Source organism: Zeus faber (genome assembly GCF_960531495.2).
Source record: "Zeus faber genome assembly, chromosome: 3".
Taxonomy (NCBI): Eukaryota; Metazoa; Chordata; class Actinopteri; order Zeiformes; family Zeidae; genus Zeus; species Zeus faber.
The window spans coordinates 7434633-7457422 of record NC_137190.1 but is presented as its reverse complement, the minus strand read 5'-3'; the positions used below and the strand labels follow the sequence as shown (position 1 = coordinate 7457422).

At 43.4% G+C, this 22790-nt stretch overlaps 2 protein-coding genes across 12 annotated transcripts in view; one reads left to right on the top strand and one right to left on the bottom strand.

Moving 5' to 3' along the window:
- Positions 1-10: 10 nt before the first annotated feature.
- On the bottom strand, positions 11-13315 carry LOC307228333 (aggrecan core protein-like). The gene is made up of 18 exons (XM_079997971.1): positions 13185-13315; positions 12947-13038; positions 12018-12309; positions 11538-11712; positions 11238-11365; positions 10809-11102; positions 10388-10699; positions 10098-10272; positions 9794-9921; positions 9354-9647; positions 9130-9228; positions 6894-8993; positions 5018-5131; positions 4320-4478; positions 4107-4189; positions 3148-3292; positions 2630-2812; positions 11-2049 (listed from the first exon to the last, which is right to left on the bottom strand). The coding sequence occupies exons 1-18, from the start codon at positions 13267-13269 to the stop codon at positions 1970-1972; spliced, it is 4938 nt and encodes a 1645-aa protein (XP_079854097.1). The 5' UTR covers positions 13270-13315; the 3' UTR covers positions 11-1969.
- An 8813-nt stretch (positions 13316-22128) lies between these two features.
- ppip5k1a (diphosphoinositol pentakisphosphate kinase 1a) overlaps positions 22129-22790 on the top strand; it is a 28677-nt gene continuing 28015 nt past the window's right edge. For all 11 annotated transcript variants that reach the window (XM_079997470.1, XM_079997473.1, XM_079997465.1 and 8 more), the window contains exon 1: positions 22129-22675. In XM_079997470.1, coding sequence (XP_079853596.1) covers positions 22532-22675 — 144 coding nt within the window. In that variant the 5' untranslated portion in view covers positions 22129-22531. The remainder of the gene's footprint in view (positions 22676-22790) is intronic.

Genomic DNA, 22790 nt, shown 5'->3' with positions numbered 1-22790 from the left:
GACAGTCAAACTATTTTTATTTAGCACTCCTCAATATAATGTTCAAAAAAAATCACGCACTAGGCACATTGTGATACATCCTCCAGAAAGTCATCTCACACCAGGAGCCATAAATAAGAAGTCGAATCAAATAGGAGTCAAGACATTTCACATTGCCTTTTGAAAATCTGAAAAATTAAAGGTTGCATGAGTAGTATCAGTATAATTTCTTGGAAGTTGTTTTGAAGTAACTGGATAGACAGACAGGGACAGACAGACAGACAGACAGACAGACAGACAGACAGATGGATAGACAGGTAGACAGAGACAGATTAGTTGGAACTCTTCAAGAATGGCAAATCCTACCGACACAACCTTTAATTTAGCGCCATTTAATTGTGTAGGCACATACTGTAGCATCTTTCTTTGTATTTGTTATTTTGGCTTGGGATCTGGTGTTTGATGTATCATAGAGCAAATAACAGAATGTCTGGCACGGGTGAAAGGCACAGCCTCCCCAACACAGTAACAATGACACAAAAACAAGGAACGGGAACAGTCAAGGTTTTGGGGGCGGGGGGGGAACGAGCAAATGATACTCTGCGATGATTACAACTATGTCCTGGAAAGGAGTATTTCCTGCGGTGGTGTGTACCGCAAGAGAAATAGCAGAATAGTTTCAATAAAAGCCGGTTGTCTTTTACTCTTGACACGTCCCACGGAAAGGCTACGCGCTGCACAGCCCCGCGGGAGAAGGCGACCACTTCAACCCGACACACGAAAAAAGACAAAAAACAAAGAGGAAGCCGGAAACCAACCCACATGGCAACCCGGCAGGGCAAATGACGACTTTCAAACCAAGAGGCCTATTGACCCACGTGTAGCTTTAACGACGCCGACTGTAAATAAATACACGGTTGAAACTTGCGCCCCGACCAGGTGACTCAGCATGCGGAGCAGAGATGCTATCGCTGTGTGGAATCAATAAATAAAATGCTTTATATTCACATTAGGGACAGTGCTCTGCTTCACCTGGTTTATAGCAAACTAGACACTTCGCTGATTGCTTTTTTTTTTTTTTTTTTTGCTCGCGTTGCTGTAATGCCTCGGCTTTTGATTCGCGTTTATAAATAATATTTCTTCACCAGCTCAGTAGAATAACCTCCCTCTATGTTATCATTTTCCCCCCACATACAGTATATGAAGTGTTGCTTTTCGACCGCGTAACATGTGCCCTGACCGATACCGCAACTCAACATCCGAACCCAGAAATGGTTGCGCTTTTTCCGCATTCAAATATCTGTAACTCCCGCGCAGTCTCGCTAGATGTGCAGTGCATGGAACCTCGTCTCTTACGGCGAACCGCCAATTTCAAGAGTTACTTGCCGGCGTTGCCAAAATAAGAATCATCCACATTTTAATTTCTTGTCATTATCCCCTCTCCACAGAAAGTAGCCGCGTCTGTTTGCCGCCTCATACTACAATGCCAAATCCCGATTTCCGAGCAAAGCCGGTATTCAGGCATGTGGAATATTTACCCCTGGATGGCCTTGTATGCCTGGCACAGATACAGACAGACGAGGGAGCGCTAGACAGATCCCACAGATGCGGTCGTCTGTGGATGCATTACTCACAGGGGTCAGAGACGTTTAAATATATCCAGAATTTCAAAAATGACTTGACTGAAGAATTTATACTCAACGGTCCGCGAGGAAATTATCAAGAAGTAAATAAGTCAGAAGCTGTCATACATTTAAAACACCTCATAAATAATATGGAATAAAACGCAGAAAGAAAACATATTCCCATGAAAAGCGCATACTGATGAATTTACCATGAAACTACTAAATAATCTTGTTTGTTTCAAACAAATCAATTTTTTTTTGTCGGTGAATACTTAAAATTTGAAATAATTTATTCCGTTACAGTAAAATAGAAATGGATGTTTGTGTGCAGTGAATGTTAAAATTGAATAGAACTAAGATTCCCTTTAAACTGCTTCGTGGAGCTTGCGGTCGGTGCGTCCTGAACTGCTGGCGGTCCTGCGCTGTATTCTCCTGTTAACTTTGACTGTGGGGGGAGACAGAGAACAAGGATTAATTGGTAACCCAAGGCACAAGACTCCTCAATAAGATAAAAACAGAAAATTCATCACTAGCATTAAAAATGAAATCCAAACGCCAGTGAGTAAGGTTGATTAAAAAAATAGTATTATCTGTATGAATTAAACCTAACGTGATGATTTTGGTCTGTGTGGGTACTGCAAGTAGACCAATAAATCATGGCCGTAACAAAAGTAGGCAAATTAATGTCTATACAATTTTAAGAGCTCATTGCAAAGTATTTGTCAAAATGTTTAAAATCTCATTTAATTGTATTTTTCTTTAAAATAATGAGAATGCATCAGTACTGTGATAAACCAATAGATAGAAGCCCTACGTTGATCGGCGCTGTTGTTTGCTGCATGGTACTCCTGTGATCGTTAAAGTTAGGGGCTCTGGGAAGGCTCCTGTCTGCCGCGTCACTGGCGGTCGGATGCGGGACGCAAACATTCCCGAGATTTTCAACCGGGCAGCGAGTCAGAAACAAGGTCGGGAACTGCTGCCCGTGGACACCGTCCCAGGATCGGGCGTGGCAAGCGTCTACTCACCCACGGAACATTCCACCTGCGGCGTCTCCCACCGCCCGTCTGGTTTGCAGCGTATCACCGGAGGGTGGCGCTGTCTAAAGCCCGGGTTGCACTGGTAGCGGATGATGGCGTTGACCGGGTAGTTCTCCCTGCTGTTCCCGTACATGCTGGCGTGCTCCACCTCTGGTGGCACGCCGCAAAACACTGAAAGAAAGAAGTACCGTGTCAATCGGGCAATTTCAGATGTGTATCCTATATAACCTCTATTGCATTGTGCACACTTCAGAATCCATGTAAACAACCTCATGTTTCACATACCGAAAAAAAAAACCCATATGCGACGGTACTGATTGGTCATTGTTTGTTGGATTTGCACTGAACTGTTTTTGTGCGGTGCTGCACTGTTGTGTGTTCCATGTTGCACCTGAGAGCAAGCGTCAGTATGCAGTACACCAATGTTAGTGGAATGGCAACGCACTACTTGAATCGGAAAAAAACCACAAGAGTCGAGGCCGCCCTTTAGCCTGGCATCCGCGTACCTGGGCCTTTCTTGCAGGTGAAAGGCAGGTGGTAGTTGCAGGGCACGTCGTTCCACTGGCCGCTCTCATGCCAGATCATCACCACACAGTCCTCTCCGGAGTTGAAGTAGTTGTCCGGCTGGTTGGGCCTCCAGTTCTCAAATTGCTGAGAGGGAACGAACAGGGAAAGCAAACGTTAAATGCCAGAAGATGTCTTCATCCAGACGCCTGCTTGATCCAGTCACACAATAGTAGTCATACAGTTTCATGTGTCTCTCCAACTACTCATCTTTCAGTGGCCAAATCCTCTACTTTTCTCTACTCCCACCCGGTCTACTTTGCTGCTCTGTATTATTAATATACTCCATTCTCTAGTCTCTAGTCTCTCTATACTCTAGGCCAGTGATTCCTGACCAATAAATAAATGAACCGACCACAGCACACAACATTTTTATTATTGCTTTAAATTGGAGGACTCAGATTGAGTCAAGTTTCATTTAGGGAGGAAAAAAGAAACCCTGCTGTGTACCTGGTCTATTCTACTCTACTCCTCTCTTACTCACTATACTATACTATACTATACTACACTACACTACTGTATACTATCCTATACTGCTATATACTATGCTATGCTATACTATACTACTGTATACTATACTGCTGTATACTATACTGTACTATACTATACTATACTATACTTTACTGTATACTATACTATACTATACTATACTATACTATACTACATTACTGCACATGTATACTATACTACTGTATACTATACTATAGTATACTATAATACTGTATACAATTATTACATTTTATTACATTTCATTTAGCAGACACTTTTATCCAAAGCGACTTACAATACTATACTACTGTATAATTGACTACTGTATAGTATTCTATAGTACACTATACTATACCATACTATACTTACAATTTAACTGAGTTCATGCAAAGCTCTGACTAGCCCCACTCACCAGTAGAGTGCCGTCCGTCCAGCGGAAGTCATTCTCCACTGTCTTGTCATTCAGCCCAATCCACTGGTAGTCCTGTGCATTTGCTGAGGGAAAAGAAAGCGGGAATGAGAGGAGCTGCCTTTACTCCCTCCCATCGTCCTCTCCAAACACACTGATGCACACAGAAACACACATTCATGCAGATGCCACCACTAGGCTCTGGTGGTCCCTTACAGTTGACAAAGTGCTGCTCCTCTGGCGTGACGATGCTGACCAGGTGAGCACTGAGGTCTCTGCATCGCTGCTCGGCCTCCAGCCAAGTTTCTCTCTCAGAGAAGTGCAGATAGCAGTTGCTCTGAAATTTAGTCCAACCCTCCTCACACTCCTGTTCGTCTGTAGTAACAACAACAACGTTACAAACTGCATCCAGAAAAATGTCAACTTATTAGTACATGTTAAATATATACATATTAATTTCATTCACAGACATATTAATTCAATTCAATTCACAGACCCAACCAGGTTGGGTCATTTTTTTTATATATGTGTCATTTTTACTTTATTTAATACCTAAATCTAGTAGCTGCTGAGATAGAATGGAAATTATAGATAGAACTTTACCTCAGCAAAGGTTGTTAACGCAGAGTAAACTAAGGAAATTAAAGTATAGTATAATTTGAAATGTCCACATCTTTTTTATTTCACTGAAAGAATGCTTTTTACATTTCTTCTGCCCCGCCATTTTTTTATATCACAAAATAGCTGTTCAAGCAAAGAAGTCCAAATGCACAAACAAATGCTTGAACATACACACAGCGTATGACAATGCCGTCTGCTGGTGATGTCTAGCATCTCTTCCCGTCGTTTTTTGGGGGGTTTTTTTTATCATAGAGGCTGCTGTTAGTATTTATTAGCTGAAGCAGATCGCCTACCAATCTCACAGCGATCCCCTCCGTAACTGGGCAGGCATAAGCATTTGTATGAGTCACCGCTTTCCACACAGGTGGCTCCATTGGCGCATGGGTTGGAATGGCACACATCTACCTCTGCAAAAAAGGCGTGGGATGAGACTATAACTGTCTCAGGGAGCTTAGCGAATGAACCGGTGAGGTGGAACACCTGTAATAGCAGTTGTAAATTTGAATGATCAGACCTGGCATAACTATTGATCCAGATAAGCGTTAGGGGTTCTATGGTGTTTGAAAGGAATCTCAAGATATTGAGCTGTAAGTCTGGCAGCATGTTTTTTTTCTTTGCATTTGCAAAAATTTTGCAGCGAAAAAGAGATTTGTTGTATTTTGAGTAAGTTTACATTTGGATCAGCGGCTGGTTATGTCAGTATCCAAATTCACAAAGGAGCAGATCATACATATGATGCCAGAAAGCACATATGTGCCTATCTGTGAGCAGGCATGCAGTAGATTGAGGGCAACATCATCAGAAGGCCGATGTAATAAATATAAAAACATACAAGCAGTATGTATTTGCCTCAAAAAACAATGACGTTTAACCTGATACATGACAATAAAGAAACCCATCACTGGATGCAAACAGAATGAAATGATTACTACACAACATATAACAAACAAACAGATATGAATCACGACAACATCAGGACAGAACATAAAGGAGAAAAAAGTCATATGAGTTAAGTCTTAAATTCTTCAATAATATTTATTTTGCATTTACTTTATCAAGAGAACAGTGGGATTAATGTAACTGAGTGCAAACCATTAACAATGACACATGCAAACGGTAACTGCAATAATCACAAACACGAGAAATGTTACTGGAGATGATCTGTTCCACAGAATGCTTTTATGGTATTGAGTGGGACACATTAAAGCCGGGGGTCTGGGGGTCTGGGGGTCCTCACCCAGGAAATTTTAAGCATCAGACACTTCATTTTGTGCATTGTGGTGAACTTTTACGCACCAATTTGTGCCTTTTCGGCATCAATTTATGGTGGAAATTGTCTTTATTTATGTGAAGGAAAACACAAAATTCAGGCACCAGGTGACAATTCAGAATATAATGGAATATAGTGCAGTAAGGCTCTCTTGCATTCTGTATTACTTTCAAATATTTGTTCTCCTGTAGATTAACTTTTCTCATATAATATTATCGCTGGTGAGTCAACACTCATATAGCTATGATTTACTCTTCTGTCCTCTTTTTTTGGGGAAGTAACCCCTTAATGTGCATGTGGATCCTATTCACGTAATGATAAATAAATTCATTTTAATTAATTGATAAACCCCTGGACTTTAATAGCTAATATGTATTATAGCAAGATTTCTGCTCATGTTGAAAAGGTTCTGCGTATTCAAAACATATCAGACATATCTGTGTTTTGGGATGATTTTTAGGAATCATGTAGGCTACATTTCAACTATATTATTGAAGTTGACAGCAAGTTGAAGAAGACAACACATTTTGGCCATAACCAATTAAAACATTGATGAAATATATTAGAGAATGAGACCTTGCAAAAGCCCGTAAATAATTCTGGAAAACATATATATCATAATCATATTTTGGGAGTAGAGTAAAAATTGTTGCGACTATGAGTAAGGTTAAAGAGGTTTTTCAAAATAAGTCCTTTGCTTCTTTCATGTTTTTATTTGGGCGGGGGGCATATGCATATGCATGTGTTGTAAATATTGAGGGGGATGTATCCCCCCCCCCGAAATCTACACCTATGGTATTGAGTTCAATGTCTATCAGAAACATTAGAACATTGGATGATAAAACACCACTTTTGTTATCTGCCAGAACCATTTCTGCATTTTAAAAAGAATGACTTACCTTCTACTTCTTCAGTGAGGCCTGGCGCCAGCAGAGAGGAGGCTGGCGATCGGGTTGCAGGGGCAACCAATGCTGCCGGTGCAATAGCAGGGCTAATGCTTGCGTATGACTCTCCAGCTGTCTCTGCAAGTTCAGTCACTGCCAGAGCCTTCTCGGGGACCGTTGCCCTCAGTGGAATCTCCAGGTCTGTGGGTGGAGTAGATACCGCCACATATGGGAAGTCTCCAGAGGGGGTTCCAGATGATGTACCACTGGCTGTGGGGGAAAGAGCTCTCCCACTACTGCTGCCGCTGCTGCTGCCACTGCTGCTGCTTCCCTCTCCACTGTACTCCTCTGGTCCCTGCCCAAGCTCTCGAAATTGAGTGACTGTAGGCACTTCGGTCATGGCATCTCCATGCAAGAATGTTACACTGCCCTCTTCGGCACTAGTAGAGGACTCGGAGCCAGAGATTCCAGATCCAGACTCTGACTGGAAGCCCGAAGGTCCCAATCCAGACAGATGTCCCCCACTTCCTTGTCCAGAACCATGGAGTAAAAACCCAGAGGCCTCCTGCTCTACAGAAAATGGCTCTGTAAGGTCAGTGAACTCTGACCCAGCAAAGGTCATGCCTGAGAAGGACCCGGAGCCGTACCCAGAGGCCGAGCCACTTTGATCGCCGCTGGAAAGGCCACTCGTCGTCCCTGATCCTAAGATGTCTCCAGAGCCACTAAACTCGAAAAGCCTTCCCCCCAACTCCTGCTCTTTGTTGGTGAGTGAGACAGACGCATCGACCAGTTCACCATCTAACAGCAGGATTTGAGCATCGCCACTGCCTGATTCTTCTACTGATGTTCCACTGGAACTTCCTGAGGCAGGGAATCCTGATGGGAATCCATTGAAGCCAGGGGATTCTTCAACAGAACCGGAACCAGACAACATGCCACACAGCTTTCCACTACCAGAGATGTAAAAGGGCGAACTACTCCCCTCAGAGCTACAGCCAGATCCTGACATGTCCTCTCCACCACTGAACATTCCAGAGGCAGTTTCAGAGGGGAAAATGAGGATCTCTGTGCTCCCCTCGCCAGCTTCTTGGGGTCTTCCTGAAACAGAGCCCTCTCCAGAGAAAATGCTGCCACTTTCTGAGAAAATAACCGTGATCCCAGATCCCTGTCCACTAGTCTCCAATCCAGACAGGCCCTCACCGCTAAAGCCTGATCCTCGGATGGGGAGCTCAGCACTCCCACTGCCAGACAGGTCCGCAGACATATATAGGTCTCCAGAACCTGATAGGGCACCAGATCCAGAAGATTCTCCAGAACCATATCGGTCACCAGAGAAAGGAAGGCCCTTACCCGACCCAGATAAGTAACCAGAAGAGGACATTCCCCCAGAAGCAGATAGCTCTCCAGACCCAGATAGGTCACCAGAGACAAGCAGGTCTCCAGATCCGGGCACCCTTCCAGATCCTGATATCTCTCCAGATCCAGAGGTAGATCCTGATAGGCCTCCAGATCCAGACATTTGTCCATATCCTGATATCTCTCCAGATCCAGACATAGATTCTGATAGGTCTCTAGAACCATATATTTTTCTAGATCCCGATAGGTCTCCAGATCCAGACATTTGTCCTGATCCTGATAGCTCTCTAGATCCATATATTTTTCCAGATCCTGATAGGTCTCCACATCCAGATATTTGCCCAGATCCTGATAAGTCTCCAGATCCAGCTTTTCGTCCAGATTCTGATAGGTCTCCAGATCCAGGCATTTGTCCAGATCCTGATTGCTCTCCAGATCCAGACATTTGTCTGGTTCCTGATAGCTCTACAGAACCAGATTTTTGTCCAGATCCTGATAGGTCTCCAGATCCAGACATTTGTCCTGTACCTGATAGCTCTACAGAACCAGACATTTGTACAGATCCTGATAGGTCTCCTGATCCGGACATTTGCCCAGATCCTGAGAGGTCTCCTGATCCGGACATTTGCCTAGATCCTGAGAGGTCTCCGGAATGATCACCAGAGGTACTAGTTGCTCCAGACCCAGATGCAAACTCTGCTGAGCCTGAACCAGATCCTGAAGGCTCCACAGCAATTGGTGGGATGATGGAAGGAAATACTACGGACAGACACACAGAAACAAGGGATAAAAAAGGGGAATAAAGAGGAGCAAACAAAACAGGATTGCAGATGAGACAATAAATTGGCAATACAATTTTTGGAACCGCTTTTGACGTGACAAAAATGTAGCTTACCAGTCCTCAGCAAATCAGTTATTGATGTGAGGTTGAACAAAGCTTCTTGGATTTCTGTGATGTTCAATTCAGTTTCTTTGGCAATAAGTAAAATGTCAGCTGTAGGAATCATCATATTGTCTATTATTATTCACATAAATAAAATACAATGGATGGAAATAATAAAAAGCAAACATTAAATGATCGTGGGCCTAGTACATAATAACAGTGGTTGTGGTACTTGCCTCTGAAACAATAGGCATCATATTTGTCATTTACTTCAGGATAGCCAGTCTGGTTGGAGTGGACATCAACCGTGTGCACTCCTGTCTTCCCCGCCCCACAATGTGCCCGCGGGTTGTTGATGGGATAGCGAACACTGCGATCAAGGAGCCAGCCAGCACGACACTTATCAAGGCCCAGTCTCCAGGCGGCGTACAGCTCCCCTGTCGAGGCCAGGGTAGCATTCTTCTCTTGACAGTGCGAGAAAGCCTCGTCGTAGGTGAATCCTTCACTGGAGCCCACATGGAAGACCTCACCTTAGAAGCATATGGAGCAGAATGGCCAGGGTTGGTCAAGATTTTGGAATGATAAGCTTTCTGAAGCTTTAAATAATAAGAAAAAAATAAAATAAACTATTACGGGAACCAATTTGAACTGAGTTTCTTTTTTTTTTTCTCCTCACCTCTGAGCCCATCAATGTAACAATACACATCATAGCGTTCATCTGCTGGCCTTAAGCCATAAGACCTGACCCCGGCTTGGTCCTTCAGGTCCCCAGTGCATCTATCACCAGGAGAGACAATTGGATACCTGGATTGGGGGGAAAAAAATACCACTGATGGGTTTCTCAGCAACGCTAATTTGAGACACACGTGCTCACAGGGGTGAAAAACAGAAAGCAGCGCTGCAGAGAATGTGTGGGGTGAGAGACAAGATGAGGAGTGCGCAGTAAACTGCTATAATTGCAAATGTGACACAACATTTACCTTACAGTCTGGTCCAGTAACCAGCCAGCATCACACTGGTGATAACCAGCTTCATGTGCAGCCTGCAATTGCTCTGGTGTGGCGATGGAGGCCCCGACACTCTGGCAGGCTATCTGTGCCTCAACGAAGGTAAAAGCATAGCGGGCAGAGCCTGAGCGATAATGGAACACTACACCTGTGGAGGGAAACAAGCGAATTATAGGTATCGATTGGTTATGCCTCGATTTTAATAATTATTATTTTATCTTGTAATTATATCACAATTTCAATTTTAAATTTCAACCACTTACCAGTTGGAGGAATTACAGAACCCTTGCTCGGGTCTCTGCCAACGTCTGTCCTGGCGGTGACCCTCTCTATCACCTCGTCAGTGAACTCTGTGGTGTTGGGTGGCTGGGGTAGGGGCAGCGCAGTGGGGCTCTGTGTGTACATGAAGTCCACAACAGTGGGCCGCTGAGTGACCAGCTTCCCGACCGCCTCGCTCTCTGTGGTCGTGCTCCTCAGCAAAACCTCCGTGCCCTTTGTTACGGTGGAAACACTCAACACGCCACTTCCGGCTTCTGTGATGGACTCCATGCCTGAACCCTCTTCATCGGGGTAGTCTGGACACGGGACGTGGGTGAGGGAGATCAGCGCAGGTAACAACAACGAGATGAACAGTGTCACAGTCGGTATCTCTGGAACCTCAGTCTAACTGGCCCCAGGACCCACCTGTGTAGCAGAAGGCGTCATAGCGGGACTCGAGCAGTGGATACCCTGTTTGGTTGACGTGCAGGTAAACGGTGCGTACCCCCAGCAGGCCCCCTCCGCACTGCGGTCTACGTGTGTTAATAGGGTAGCGGACACTCTTGTCGCCCAGCCAGCCGGCGTTGCAGACATCCAGACCGCCCTGCCATGCCAGGTAGAGCTGGCCTGTAGTGGCCAACTTAGCACGCTGCTGAGAGCACTGTGCCACAGCTTCCGCATAGGTGAACTTAGCTGTAGATCCAGTGTAGAAGACCCTGCCTTTAAGAGATTTAAGCGTTAAAGGGAATTCAAATACATTGCACACAGATTAACAATCGAAAAAATTAATATCGTTCAAAAAATCATGACTTGGATTTGAGGGACAATGCAATATCTGACCCTGAGGTTAGGTACCTGTCATCTTCTCTGCAAAACAGTAGACGTCATAAGTCTCATTGACGTCTCTTACTCCATAGGTTCTCACACCGGGCAGTTTGTCTTTGTCGCCATAGCAGTTTTCTCGTGGATCATGAATTGGGTACCTTTTCGTTTTGTTGAGAACATGAATTAATCGTTTGTACTTTGGTGCAACTTTTTTTCAAACCTTTGCTCGTACCGGGTTGGTGTGAAAAGGGTCCAGTGAAATGTTCATGTCGTTCCATTCTCTCCAGATCCAGGATCTGTCAATTCCCGCTTGACATTATACAAACCCACCTGACTGTTTGATCAGAAAGCCAGCCGGCATCGCACTGGTGGAATCCATCATCATAGGCGGCTTGAAGCTGTTCTGGAGAAGCGATGACTGCGCTGTTTTGGAGGCACGCTGCCTTGGCCCTTTCAAAGGTCAAACTGTAGCGGGTAGTGATGGCCCGATAGTGGAAAACAATGCCTAAGGAGAAGATAAGGGTTTTTTGGTTTTTTTTGAAGAGTGGGGATACTGTAGGTCCACATACATCTTGTGCCCTTTTGTGGATACATTCAACTCGTAAATATACTGTATTTTTATTTTTAATTTTTTACCTTTAACAGTTAATTAACAGCTACTCAGACATCTTACATATCTATGTATTCAAGCCTTTAAAATGACCAAGCTCTGTGCTGTCACTGTTTCTGTTTAAGATGACAGCATAAAAACAACATCTTTAAAAAACCTGTACCTATTTCAACATTGCTCCCACTGTCATATTGTCATACCTTGAACCTGGACATGGACGGTGTCGTGGTTGTCCTCGATGCCATGCTGGACCTCACAGCGGTAGACTCCTGTGTCATTGGTGCGCAGCTCGCTTATCTTGATGCTGGCGTCGCTGGGGGTCATGGGGTAGCCCACCAGATGAACTCTGTCCAGGTAGCTGTCCTCAATGCGCACCCGTCCTTCCATAGCCACCAGGACGGTTGTAACCTTTTCCTTGGTGACACGGCTCCATTTGATGCGATGAGACAGCGGGCCGATGGTGGGGGCTCCCGGGTCGTGGACGGTGTGGTCCTAGAACGGGGCACAATATCAATTTGTCAACCCGTTCCCTGCATCTTCATGTCAAAACCTTCTCATCAAAACAAAAAAAGGTTAATTACAAATCCACAGTGTTGTCCACAGTACAATTTACTGTGGAAAAAAATGCTAATTTATTGCATATACTGTATATATGAACATATATGATGTTCACTGCACTACAATATTGATAGACAGAGAAATTAAAGGAGTATTCTTACTCAAGTACTGTACTTTTCTGAAGTAAATTCCCTTTGTTTGAGCAATTTCTACTTATGGAAGTTAGAAGAAATTGCAGAAGTAGAAAGTAGAACTAAGTTGCTCTGCTACATTTAAAAAAATCTTACTTTTCACTCCACTGCATATATCTGTAACACCCTCAAGTACTTTTTAATCACTATTATTTACTATTTACTAAAATATTTTTGTACAACCAATACCATTTGTTAATTGGGAAGTTCAAGCCTGTCGACAAAGAAAGGAACTAAAAGCAGATCATCACCACATCTAGTGCGGATAGAATTTCTCTGCACACTTTCCATCCTAGAGGTCAAGATGTCCAACAGCCGCTTGTACTTTTTCTTAGTGTGTTTGCACCTCCGCCCGGGGAGGAGATATGAACACCTAGTACCTGGAAGTAGCATGGCAGTATGAGGGATCCTCCCAGTGGAGGGTGCTGTGGTCCCTCCAGGGGGATGCTGACACTCAGTGCATCGTCTGGGTCTGTGACAGAGGATCATACACACCAGATGAAAACTGTCATCTCATTTATGATATCGCCATCCTACCGTATATATTAATTAACATTAATTAATATTTGTGCACATCTGTGTTGCTGAAATATTCCGCGAAACAATACGTTTACTTACCCAGAAAAGAGTGCTCTTCATAGTAGTCAAACGATGCTACGATGACATTCAGACATGTGGACAGCAGTACAATCCCCTTCCACATATTTTGCCTGCAAATTGAAAAGGGATAAAGCAAGAGTTAGGTCAGGAATATCAAACTTGGTGTCAAATCACTCGGCCCGTTATAATTGAGTTGTTAATGTTCCATTTGTTCCATTTAATATGTTCGTAATATGTTTGTCCATGTTGAATATGTTGACAACAGCTTTGCCGTGCTGTTTTGTGACTATAATGTAAATCTCTTCACACCATAGTGCAGGAACTGGTTCCTCCAGTTACTGCCACACGCCTCCAGTCAAATTTCTATCCAGTTCTTGGATCGCTCACTTTCCCACCGAGAACCCTTCCAGTGAGAGGTTTGTTTGAATTGGTTTATTTTTATTCTTGTGCAGAATAGTAGTAGCAGTATATTTTAAGAATTTGAATGAAACTTTTTGGAGTCTCGGAAAATGAGGCGAGAAATGTATTCCTGACCCCTTTTCTAAAGTGCGTAAACAGCGTTTTGAAGGAATGCCAAAGCCTTTAAATAATAAAGCCTGGATGAAAAGGTCCACTTGTGGTTAAAAAAAAAGACCCTTTCACAAGGCTGGCTACAGGCATGGGAGCTGATATTAGGAGGTGTAGGGGCTCTAGGCTTCAGTTATACACCACGTTCTATTTGATTGAACGTAAAAGTAAAATGGCCAAATACTGACCACCGGTAGCATGATGTCAAGCAAGCTCTGTGATCGAAAGCAAAAGAATGACTGAAATACTACCACGCCGTACAGTTTGACTTGGACTCGGAAAGCAAGCATAGCTCAACCAAGTGTTTCATTTTCAAAGTCAACCAGACACTACCCTGGGATAACCCCGCAGGATGGCCAGAGGCATCACTTTGGCACTTGCCGCACATTCTACACGTTCACGCAGACTGCCGAGTGCTGGATATAAAATCCACCGTCACATCCAAACCACTTTGCTTTTTGAGTACAACTTAACATATTCCACCAAGATGTAGCAGCGGATAATGGACAAAGAATGGTCATTTCAACACGCTTTGACGAAAATAATGCTCTGACCCCCACGGACTTCAGCGTGTTTTGAATGAGTGAGTGACAGTCCGTCAGTCCTCGGGTTATGTGCTGGAAGTCCCGGTGGCGAGCTCCACACTGCGCTCATTCAGCTGGTGTGGTGAGATCTATTCCTGTGAAGACTGGAGCCCATAGACCAGATCTGTTCCCTGTGAAGCTGGTATTATGGCAGCCCTGACGACATTAGGGCCTATGTAAACACTGCAGTGTGTTCCTGAGGAGGCCCTTTCCATGATGCCTCAACACTGCTCACATTCACATGGAATAATCAGAGTGCAGGACATGAGGGAGACGCAGAGCAGCTGAATGACTGAAGAGCACTTTGATCCACAGGAAAGCGCTAAGAGAGAGGTTCATGGAATGTGCCATTGACTCACATAGAGGGAATTAGAATATAATGAAGAGAGTATTGCATTCAACAAATTAAATCACTGTACCCCAAATGCTTACTCCCGACATAAAAATCCTTTATTACCCTAGATAAATGTATTTTCACACTAGATAAATTAAGACACAATCACTTATGACTGTTAAAATATGTTAAGATGCTTCAATGTTGAAAAAAAAAAATCCAATGTCTACACAGAACAATTCCTTTCATCTGACAAGTAAAATAAAAATGTTATTAAATAAGCAATGAGCAGGATAATTGAGTACACCATCCAGTACATTACTATGAATCAGTTAAATGTATTGAAATTAAGTTAAGTTTAAGTAAAGTAGTCTATGTATTCTAGTTATATAGTTGTGAAACAAAGTCCGGTCTCAATTCCCACCTGTTGCAGAGATGTGTCCAGAATTTCTGAAGAAAGTATTTTCTTTAGAGTTTGTTTATTTCTGCTCTGGGGTCCTTGCATCAAATTGCAGTCAGTGGTGAAGGTGATGTAGAGGACTGAGGCTTCTCTCAACTGCAAAGCCAGTGGTGCTGTCAAAGGTCTGAGATGGGGCGGAGGGCAGTGGAAATGAGAGAGGGAGGAAAGGGCTTTACCTTTTCCATGCAACATGCAGGAATGAGGTAATCCTTATATTTCAGAGCACTCCATCATCAGTTATGGTTTTATAGCTTGATTGTGGGCTAATATAATAATAATAATAATAATAATAATAATAATAATAATAATAATAATAATAATAATAATAATAATAATAATTATTATTATTATTATTATTATAACACTAATAATTATAATAGTTATTACTATTATTGTTGTTGTTGTTGTCGTTCTTCTTCTTCTTCTTCTTCTTCTTATTTTTATTATTATTATTATTATTATTATTATTATTATTAGTAGTAGTAGTAGTAGTAGTAGTAGTAGTAGTATTATATTACCGCTGCTTAACAGTTCCCTCCAATAGTCTGTTCTCTTGTTTTTTTCCCTATTAGGTATTTTATATTATTTTATTTGCATTGAATGTGCATCAGTTGTCTCACATGCATCAAATTTTATAAAAAGCCTCTTCATGAATAATCTTCCGTGTGCATGAAGTGTCTATACAGGTTATGAATATATGAAAGACAATTGTGTAAAAAAAATAAAAATCATTCAACTCAAACAAAGGCACGTTTTGCAATAAACTTGGAATGATAAAATATAACTTGTTTTGATGCGCTTTAGTAATTTGCAAACAGCCTGAGTGTGAAGCTTTCCACCCCATCCTAATGACTGGAGGACGGGGTTGCCAGGTCTGTGACAAAACCAGCGTAGTCGTTCCATACCGTTCCATACATCATCCCCAGCCCCATTTCTATTTTACTCGTTTTTTATTTATTTATATATTAATATTGTTCGTGTGATGTTCATGCGAAATAGGTCCAACCCGACCAGAGGACATCGATTCAGCCCGCCGGCAACGCTTCGAAAGTAGCCCAATTCCGCGGGAAAACCGAGGACCTGGCAACGCTGCCGGAGGCGCACAAAGCCCCTTTGAGCAAGGCCGCTGCTATTCACAGGACGGGAAGTGACGTCATGTGCAGTTAAGGAAAAGTCACATACATACAAATAACAAAAAGAGCCACGTTAGTGTGGAATTAATTGATGTGCAAACTTTCCACTTTGATCAATAGCAAGCAATACTAGATAATATCCCTTTTCCCCCACTAGAGCTCATTCAATTAAACTATTATATATTTTTTTACATTTATTTAACCAGGATAGGCACATTTTTTTCCACATCTTTTCAAGGGGGCCCTGGTCAACATATGAACATAACCAATCATCAACATAATCAGACACTGAAACAGATCGGCAATTAAATAGTCACATTATAACTGAGAAACTCTGATCTTAACTGTGGATGCAGGTAATGAACGAAGTTATTTGAGCGTGCACTGTGTGTTATTTGACCGACTACACATGGACATGCAGGAGCAGGAGCAGGAGCAGACCAGTTTAAGTGCAGCAGCAGCCTTACATATTTATAACATGAAAATGGATGATTACATTGGTCATATGCATTACAGTAAACCCAAATGGTTCACAGGGTTCGTGGTTTTTTTTCGTTTACACCCCCACCGTTCTGTGCCACAACGATCATTATCACTTATTCACCGATCACCTCCACGTACTCCGTCTTCCACGCCGTTTTGATTGCTCTTCTCGGAGGCGAAAGACATTTCAGTTTTAGGATCGTTGAATCTGAGCGGGTATGGTTGAAGCTGTTGGCTCCGCGGGCCCCATGCAATTTAAATCTGAATTGTGTCATCTGACCTCAACCGCAAAATGGGGGCCCTGACTGTACACAGTGTTCCATTATTTCGGCAATTGTCCCGCATTTCCTCAAGTCTGTTTCTGCGCTAAATTTGTCAAGAGATCTTGGGACAGTTTGTACCTGTAGACTATATTTATATTGCGTGCACGGTGGGGAAAATAACGGCAGGAACCGGGGGCCCTGTTGGTGTATTCTTGTCAGGAAAACAAGCGCTAAATGGGCCAAGTCTGAATTTAAATCTAAATGGGTTTAATTTTAAACTTAATGTAATGTTTTTAAACACTATTTATCCGAGAAATCTGATATGGTAAATGTCACTGTTATATTCAGGTCAAACTCAGTCTGACAGTTGCCGTTGCCATACACATGGTGACAATAGCTCCAGTTGAACCTTTTTTTTTTTTTTTTAAACCATCCAGCTAAAGTGGCTCAAAGTTATTTTACCATTGCAAGTGAACTTGACCACGTGACCCATTTAATGCGAAATGGTGTTAGAAATACATATAAAACACACTCACAACACCTCTTTCAGAGGATGAATGCATGCGTGCCATGCCACAGCACCCATGCAGTTATGCGAGAAATGCAGGGGTTAATGGCCAGAGGTGTGTAGTAAAGGCCGGCTGGCAGGGGTCTGGTTGCTGGGGGACGTGGCCCTTTATCAGCTGTGTTTTCCAGCTCTGCCCAGTGAAAAGAATGTATTTTCTGTGTTCTGCCATAGAGACACAGTGTTCTGTGAGCAGCACTTTCCACAGGATCCTGTAGATAAGTATTTATTCAATTCTGTTTCACATCCATTAGTGGACACTCAAACAAACAGACATTCAAGGCTTTCAAGGACACATGGTGTGGTAGTGTCCAGTACACACATGGACTGTGCAACTGTGTACAATCCATAAAAACGGTGTAATTTATGTATGTATATGTTTGTATGGCACGGTCATAGCACATACATAGTACATACATTACATACTCTGCGACACCCTAACCCAACCTAACCCACCGTCATTATGTTTTACTCTTAATTGTTATCTTCAACTTACTTGCAACTTTATAAAAAAAATGATTTAAACTGGACCCTGTGCATTTTTTGGTGATAACATAAACTTTGAAAGCGTTCCTAATTTCTGACATGTTCAAAGAAGTAGCGAGGCGATAGGTAAGTGCCAAGATCAACTCTGTCAAATCAACACTTTAAACTAACAATTACGTTTCAGTAAAGTCAGATCCTGCCTAATTCAAGATGCCTTTTTTTTTCTATTGATTTTGTCAATATGTAATTCAGTTTTTAGGGAGATAGAGATTGTAACTGTTCTGAATGTAGTCAAGGACTTCAGGTACTCAGAGCATAATAAAATAACATGTCAGTAATGTGTTTTGGTCACAAACATAATCCTAACCTGTACTCCTTACACTATTATTACCATTGCTATTATTATTATTATTATTATTATTATTATTATTATTGTTATTATTATTGTTTATTAGGGGCCCAGCCTTATTGTGTTTGCTCAGATTTGTATTATTTTTAATCTTGTTGTTTGAGTTTGATCAATATCGATGTACATTTGAAGCAGAAATTAGTGTAGAAACAAATGTAAATTTACTGGAAATAGGAGAACATTGACGCGATTTGATTCGTTTCAGTAGCGGGGCGTTTTGTGACATTATCATCCAAAGTTATATAAGTCCAAGCTTCGTCTATCAGAAGTCTGTCCTCTGCAGCCACTTGCGAGTATGACATCCAGACAGACAGCTTGAGCCAGGGCTGCGTGTAAAGGAAACTCGGAAAACTGTAACTCGTTCTGCGTTTTACAAATAATGTGACAGGAACAGCCAATCGTACACAGCAGAGAAACAACCATGTGACAGGAACAGCCAATGGTACAGCAGGAGCTCTCTCCCCGACTGCAACGCTCCCTAGCACGCAGCATAGATGAGCCCCCCCCCCGGGGAGCTGACGCCGCAGATCTTCCTCAAACACAAATTTGTACCCGAACTCGCCCTCCTCCCAACCCGAGCCCCTGGTCCGCTCTAAACGGCCCCACATATAATCCCAGAGCGCCGATTCGGGAACCTCAGTTGTCGGAACCTCGGAACCCTGTAATATGCCCCTAACATGTTTAAACTGGACCTTGTGTATTTCTACCTGCAGATATATATATTTTTTTATTATTATTATTATTATTATTATTATAAGCAGTAGTAGTAGCAGTAGTAGTACAACACAATTAGATAAGAAAGATAGAAAATTCACAGCAACATCAGAACAAATGGGCAATAAAATAATAAAAAAAGAAAATACAGTAATACATAGAAAATAGTAATTAATATATATATAAGAAACAATAAACCAGTCAACAATTCAACAATCACATCCATTATATGCACTTCACAAAACGACCAATACTATAACCATTCATTCGTTGTGATTTATGCTGCATTGCATTAAATACTGGACTCGGAAAATTCCCACCTCCGACTGGGAAAACCGCAAAGGAACGGCCATTCAAATCCTAATTACAATTCGGTATTTCGGGGCAGATCGCTCAGGTCCGAGTGTGTAGCGATAACCCCCCCCCCCCCGACGTCACAGCCGCAGACCAAACTCTCTTCAACGGCTTTTTGATTTGATTTTTTCACAGTTGTTGTTTTTTTGGGGGGGGGGGGGGGTTTACATATATTTCGTTTTACTCCGATCTCTGGTCGTCTGTACTTGCTGGTTTTCGTGCTGTGTTTACACGTGACATCATATAGAACCCACAATCCCGCCGGTCAAATGCGCGTCTCCCCGATGGCGTCCAGGCAATGGACACGTTTATCTCAGCAGCGGGGACCACAGACGCGGGAGCGCCGGTTTCCGAGTCCCCGCCGGAACGCCGCATTTCAACGCCGTACCGTCATTACCCCTTTTCGCCGGCAGGGGGCGCTACCGCTCCCCCCCCTTTCCGGAGGGGGGGGGGGGGACCCAGTAGGCGCAAACACGGCTTTCCTTCGACGCCTATTGGTTCAAACCAAGACAAGATCCCGCCCCGTTGAACAATCCCCGCCTTCCCATTGGTGGCCCGTCACGGTCCTTTAACCCCCGGGTCGGAGGAAAAAACAAAACACACACACACACACACACACACACACACACACACACACACACACACACACACACACACACACACACACACACACACACACACACACACACACACACACACACACACACACACACACACACAAGGTTGGTTTCGTGTGCAAGCTGTCAAGACGAAAGCAGCCGAGTGCTCATGTTCACGAACGTTCAGCTGTGAGTATTATTTCATCCACGTCATGATTTCACGTCGAACGAAAAAGAAAAAGCTCATTTCAAATGACGTATTTTGCGCCGTCTCTGCTTTACGGGTTCCTGGTCCTGGAGCTCCCAGTCTGTTTACTAGGTCCTGCTCCTGGATCTCGGGCTCTGTTTACATTTGAAAAGCTAAAGCTAATGTCAAATTAATTAATATCAAAGAGAGAGAAAAAAAAAAAGCGAATTTTCACATTCGCCTTTATGCTTCATTTCTATTCACGGGGTCCTGGTCCCGGGGCTCACGATGTGTTTACTGGGTCCTGGTCCCGGGGCTCACGATGTGTTTACTGGGTCCTGGTCCCGGGGCTCACGATGTGTTTACTGGGTCCTGGTCCCGGACCAGGACCCAGTAAAATTAAACCCATTTAGGGTCTGTTTCAATTTGAAAAGCCAAATTTCAAATTGCTTCCCGACGAGCTGATTTCAAATGAGCATAGCCTTGTTTTGCGTCACCCCTGTTTACTGTTTACTGTTTACTGTGTCCAGGTTCTTGGAGCCCAGAGTCTCTGTTTACTGGGTCCCGGGTCCCGGAGAGTCCTCAGGGTCTTAGCCCTCGCCCAGTGGAAACGAAGGCAGGTGCAAAATGCTCAGTGAGCCGTGCCATGTTTTACGTTGTTTTACATTTAATTGCATGCATGCAGTGCTGGAGCTATAGGCCAGTGTGGTACTTTTTCACAACAGAATGCCAGGACGTATGCCATGCACAAATGTGCAAACTATTTTGGTTTACCCGCCTGAACAGGTGAAATAAAGCAGATTATGTTCCTGCTCCATAGCACCAACTAATCCACTTAAGCATGGGACGAGTTTGTTTTACTCTTCCAATTATGCACAGCCCATGAGTATGAATAATTAAGAGCAGGTCATGGTTGCATTTCTATGCTGATTGTACAATATTTATTTTACTACTCCCTGTGTTGACGCTCATTTGATCAGAAAGTATCCTTCATTCCCTTCCAATGCCCCCCCCCCAACCCCAGTTGAATGCATCTATAATTCATTTTCCTGGAACCTTTGAGTCTTTTACGTTGCCAGAGAATATTGCCAAGACGCTTAACAATGGTATTTTCATTATACTCTTGTGGTTCATCTGTTATAGCTCATGGTGTTCTGTTGAACATATTGTTCATTTGGTAACAATTCAGCTTAAAGCACAAGTGGTAATGCGTTAACCTGCATGCCCTTCCAGTCTTACAAGACTTGCAGCTTGTTTTGAGACCTGGATATTCTTTGATGGTGAGGTAACAGGGAAAAGAGTGCGCCACATGCTTGACATCCAGGGAGATAAAATGCTGTACTTTCTGCTGTTGTTTTTCTGGCTTGTTCCTACACTGTCTGTGCCTAATTATGCCTAATTATGAATTGATGCGCTGTGCAAGAAGGGCTCTCACATGACATTTCATGTTTAGGTAATGAGTATGCATAGTTTGTGAGTAGTGTGACGTGTGGGTGTGTCACAAAGCTTGCCAGAATTCATTGGGGATGGGAACACAAAACCAAGTTGTTGGCTCAGCAGTGTGCAGCACCAGATTTCAGTGTCTGGGCTGCACGTCTGTAACATTACAGTAAGGGCTGAAGGTAATTATTACTTAAACACGTCACCCTTTCTGCTTAGAGATGCTCCCATTTTTCCACAACAGTTCAAGTGTGGCATTAGCCTCATAGCTTTAGAAAGTATTTGGTCAGTGACGGTAACAAGAAGACCACATCTATTTGCTTTCTAAAGTATACCACTGAACAATTTCAACTAAGATTTGTATTTCTTCCCCTTCTCAGTCTTGACCTTTTTAAAAAGAAGAATGGGCCATCCAATCTCTATCGTAGAAGCAGAGCTATTGCCACTAAGGTTCTGAAGCCACACCAGTCATCTGAGATGTGAACCTGTTGAATGAAGAATGAGAAACGGGAGCAGCAACGCCACCCCAGGGGCCCAGTTAGCCCCATCACCTCGGCCCTCTGATCTCCCATAACCGATCACGTCCTTGACCTCTGTGCCTTTCTCAGTGTCCTCGCCTACTAGCCAGGGTCTCCTTCTCCATCGCCCAGCGCAACCTAGGTAGAGGCAATCCCTTCCTGCTCCCAGGCCTCGTGTAACCCTCTATAGGGGAGGGGGGGCCCGCTTCAGCGGTGTGTTGGTGTACGATGGTACGGCGGGACGCTGAGGGCTGCCGTGGGGGACTGTGATGTCAGAGCCCAGAAGCCTGGGTGAGAGCCAGCGTGGCGCTCCCAGATTCTTCGTGGGCTGCGAGGACGATGAGAGCGAGGGCCTTGAGGACAGAATGAGGACAGACATGGAGCTGTATGAGGGCGACGAAGACGCCGATTCGGTAGGAGGCGTTTTTCAAACTCATCCACCCAAAATCAGCTGCGTCCTTAACATTAAGTTAGTGATGCTGATGTCACTATTTCTGAGATTATACCTTGAGTATAGTTCCAAATTTT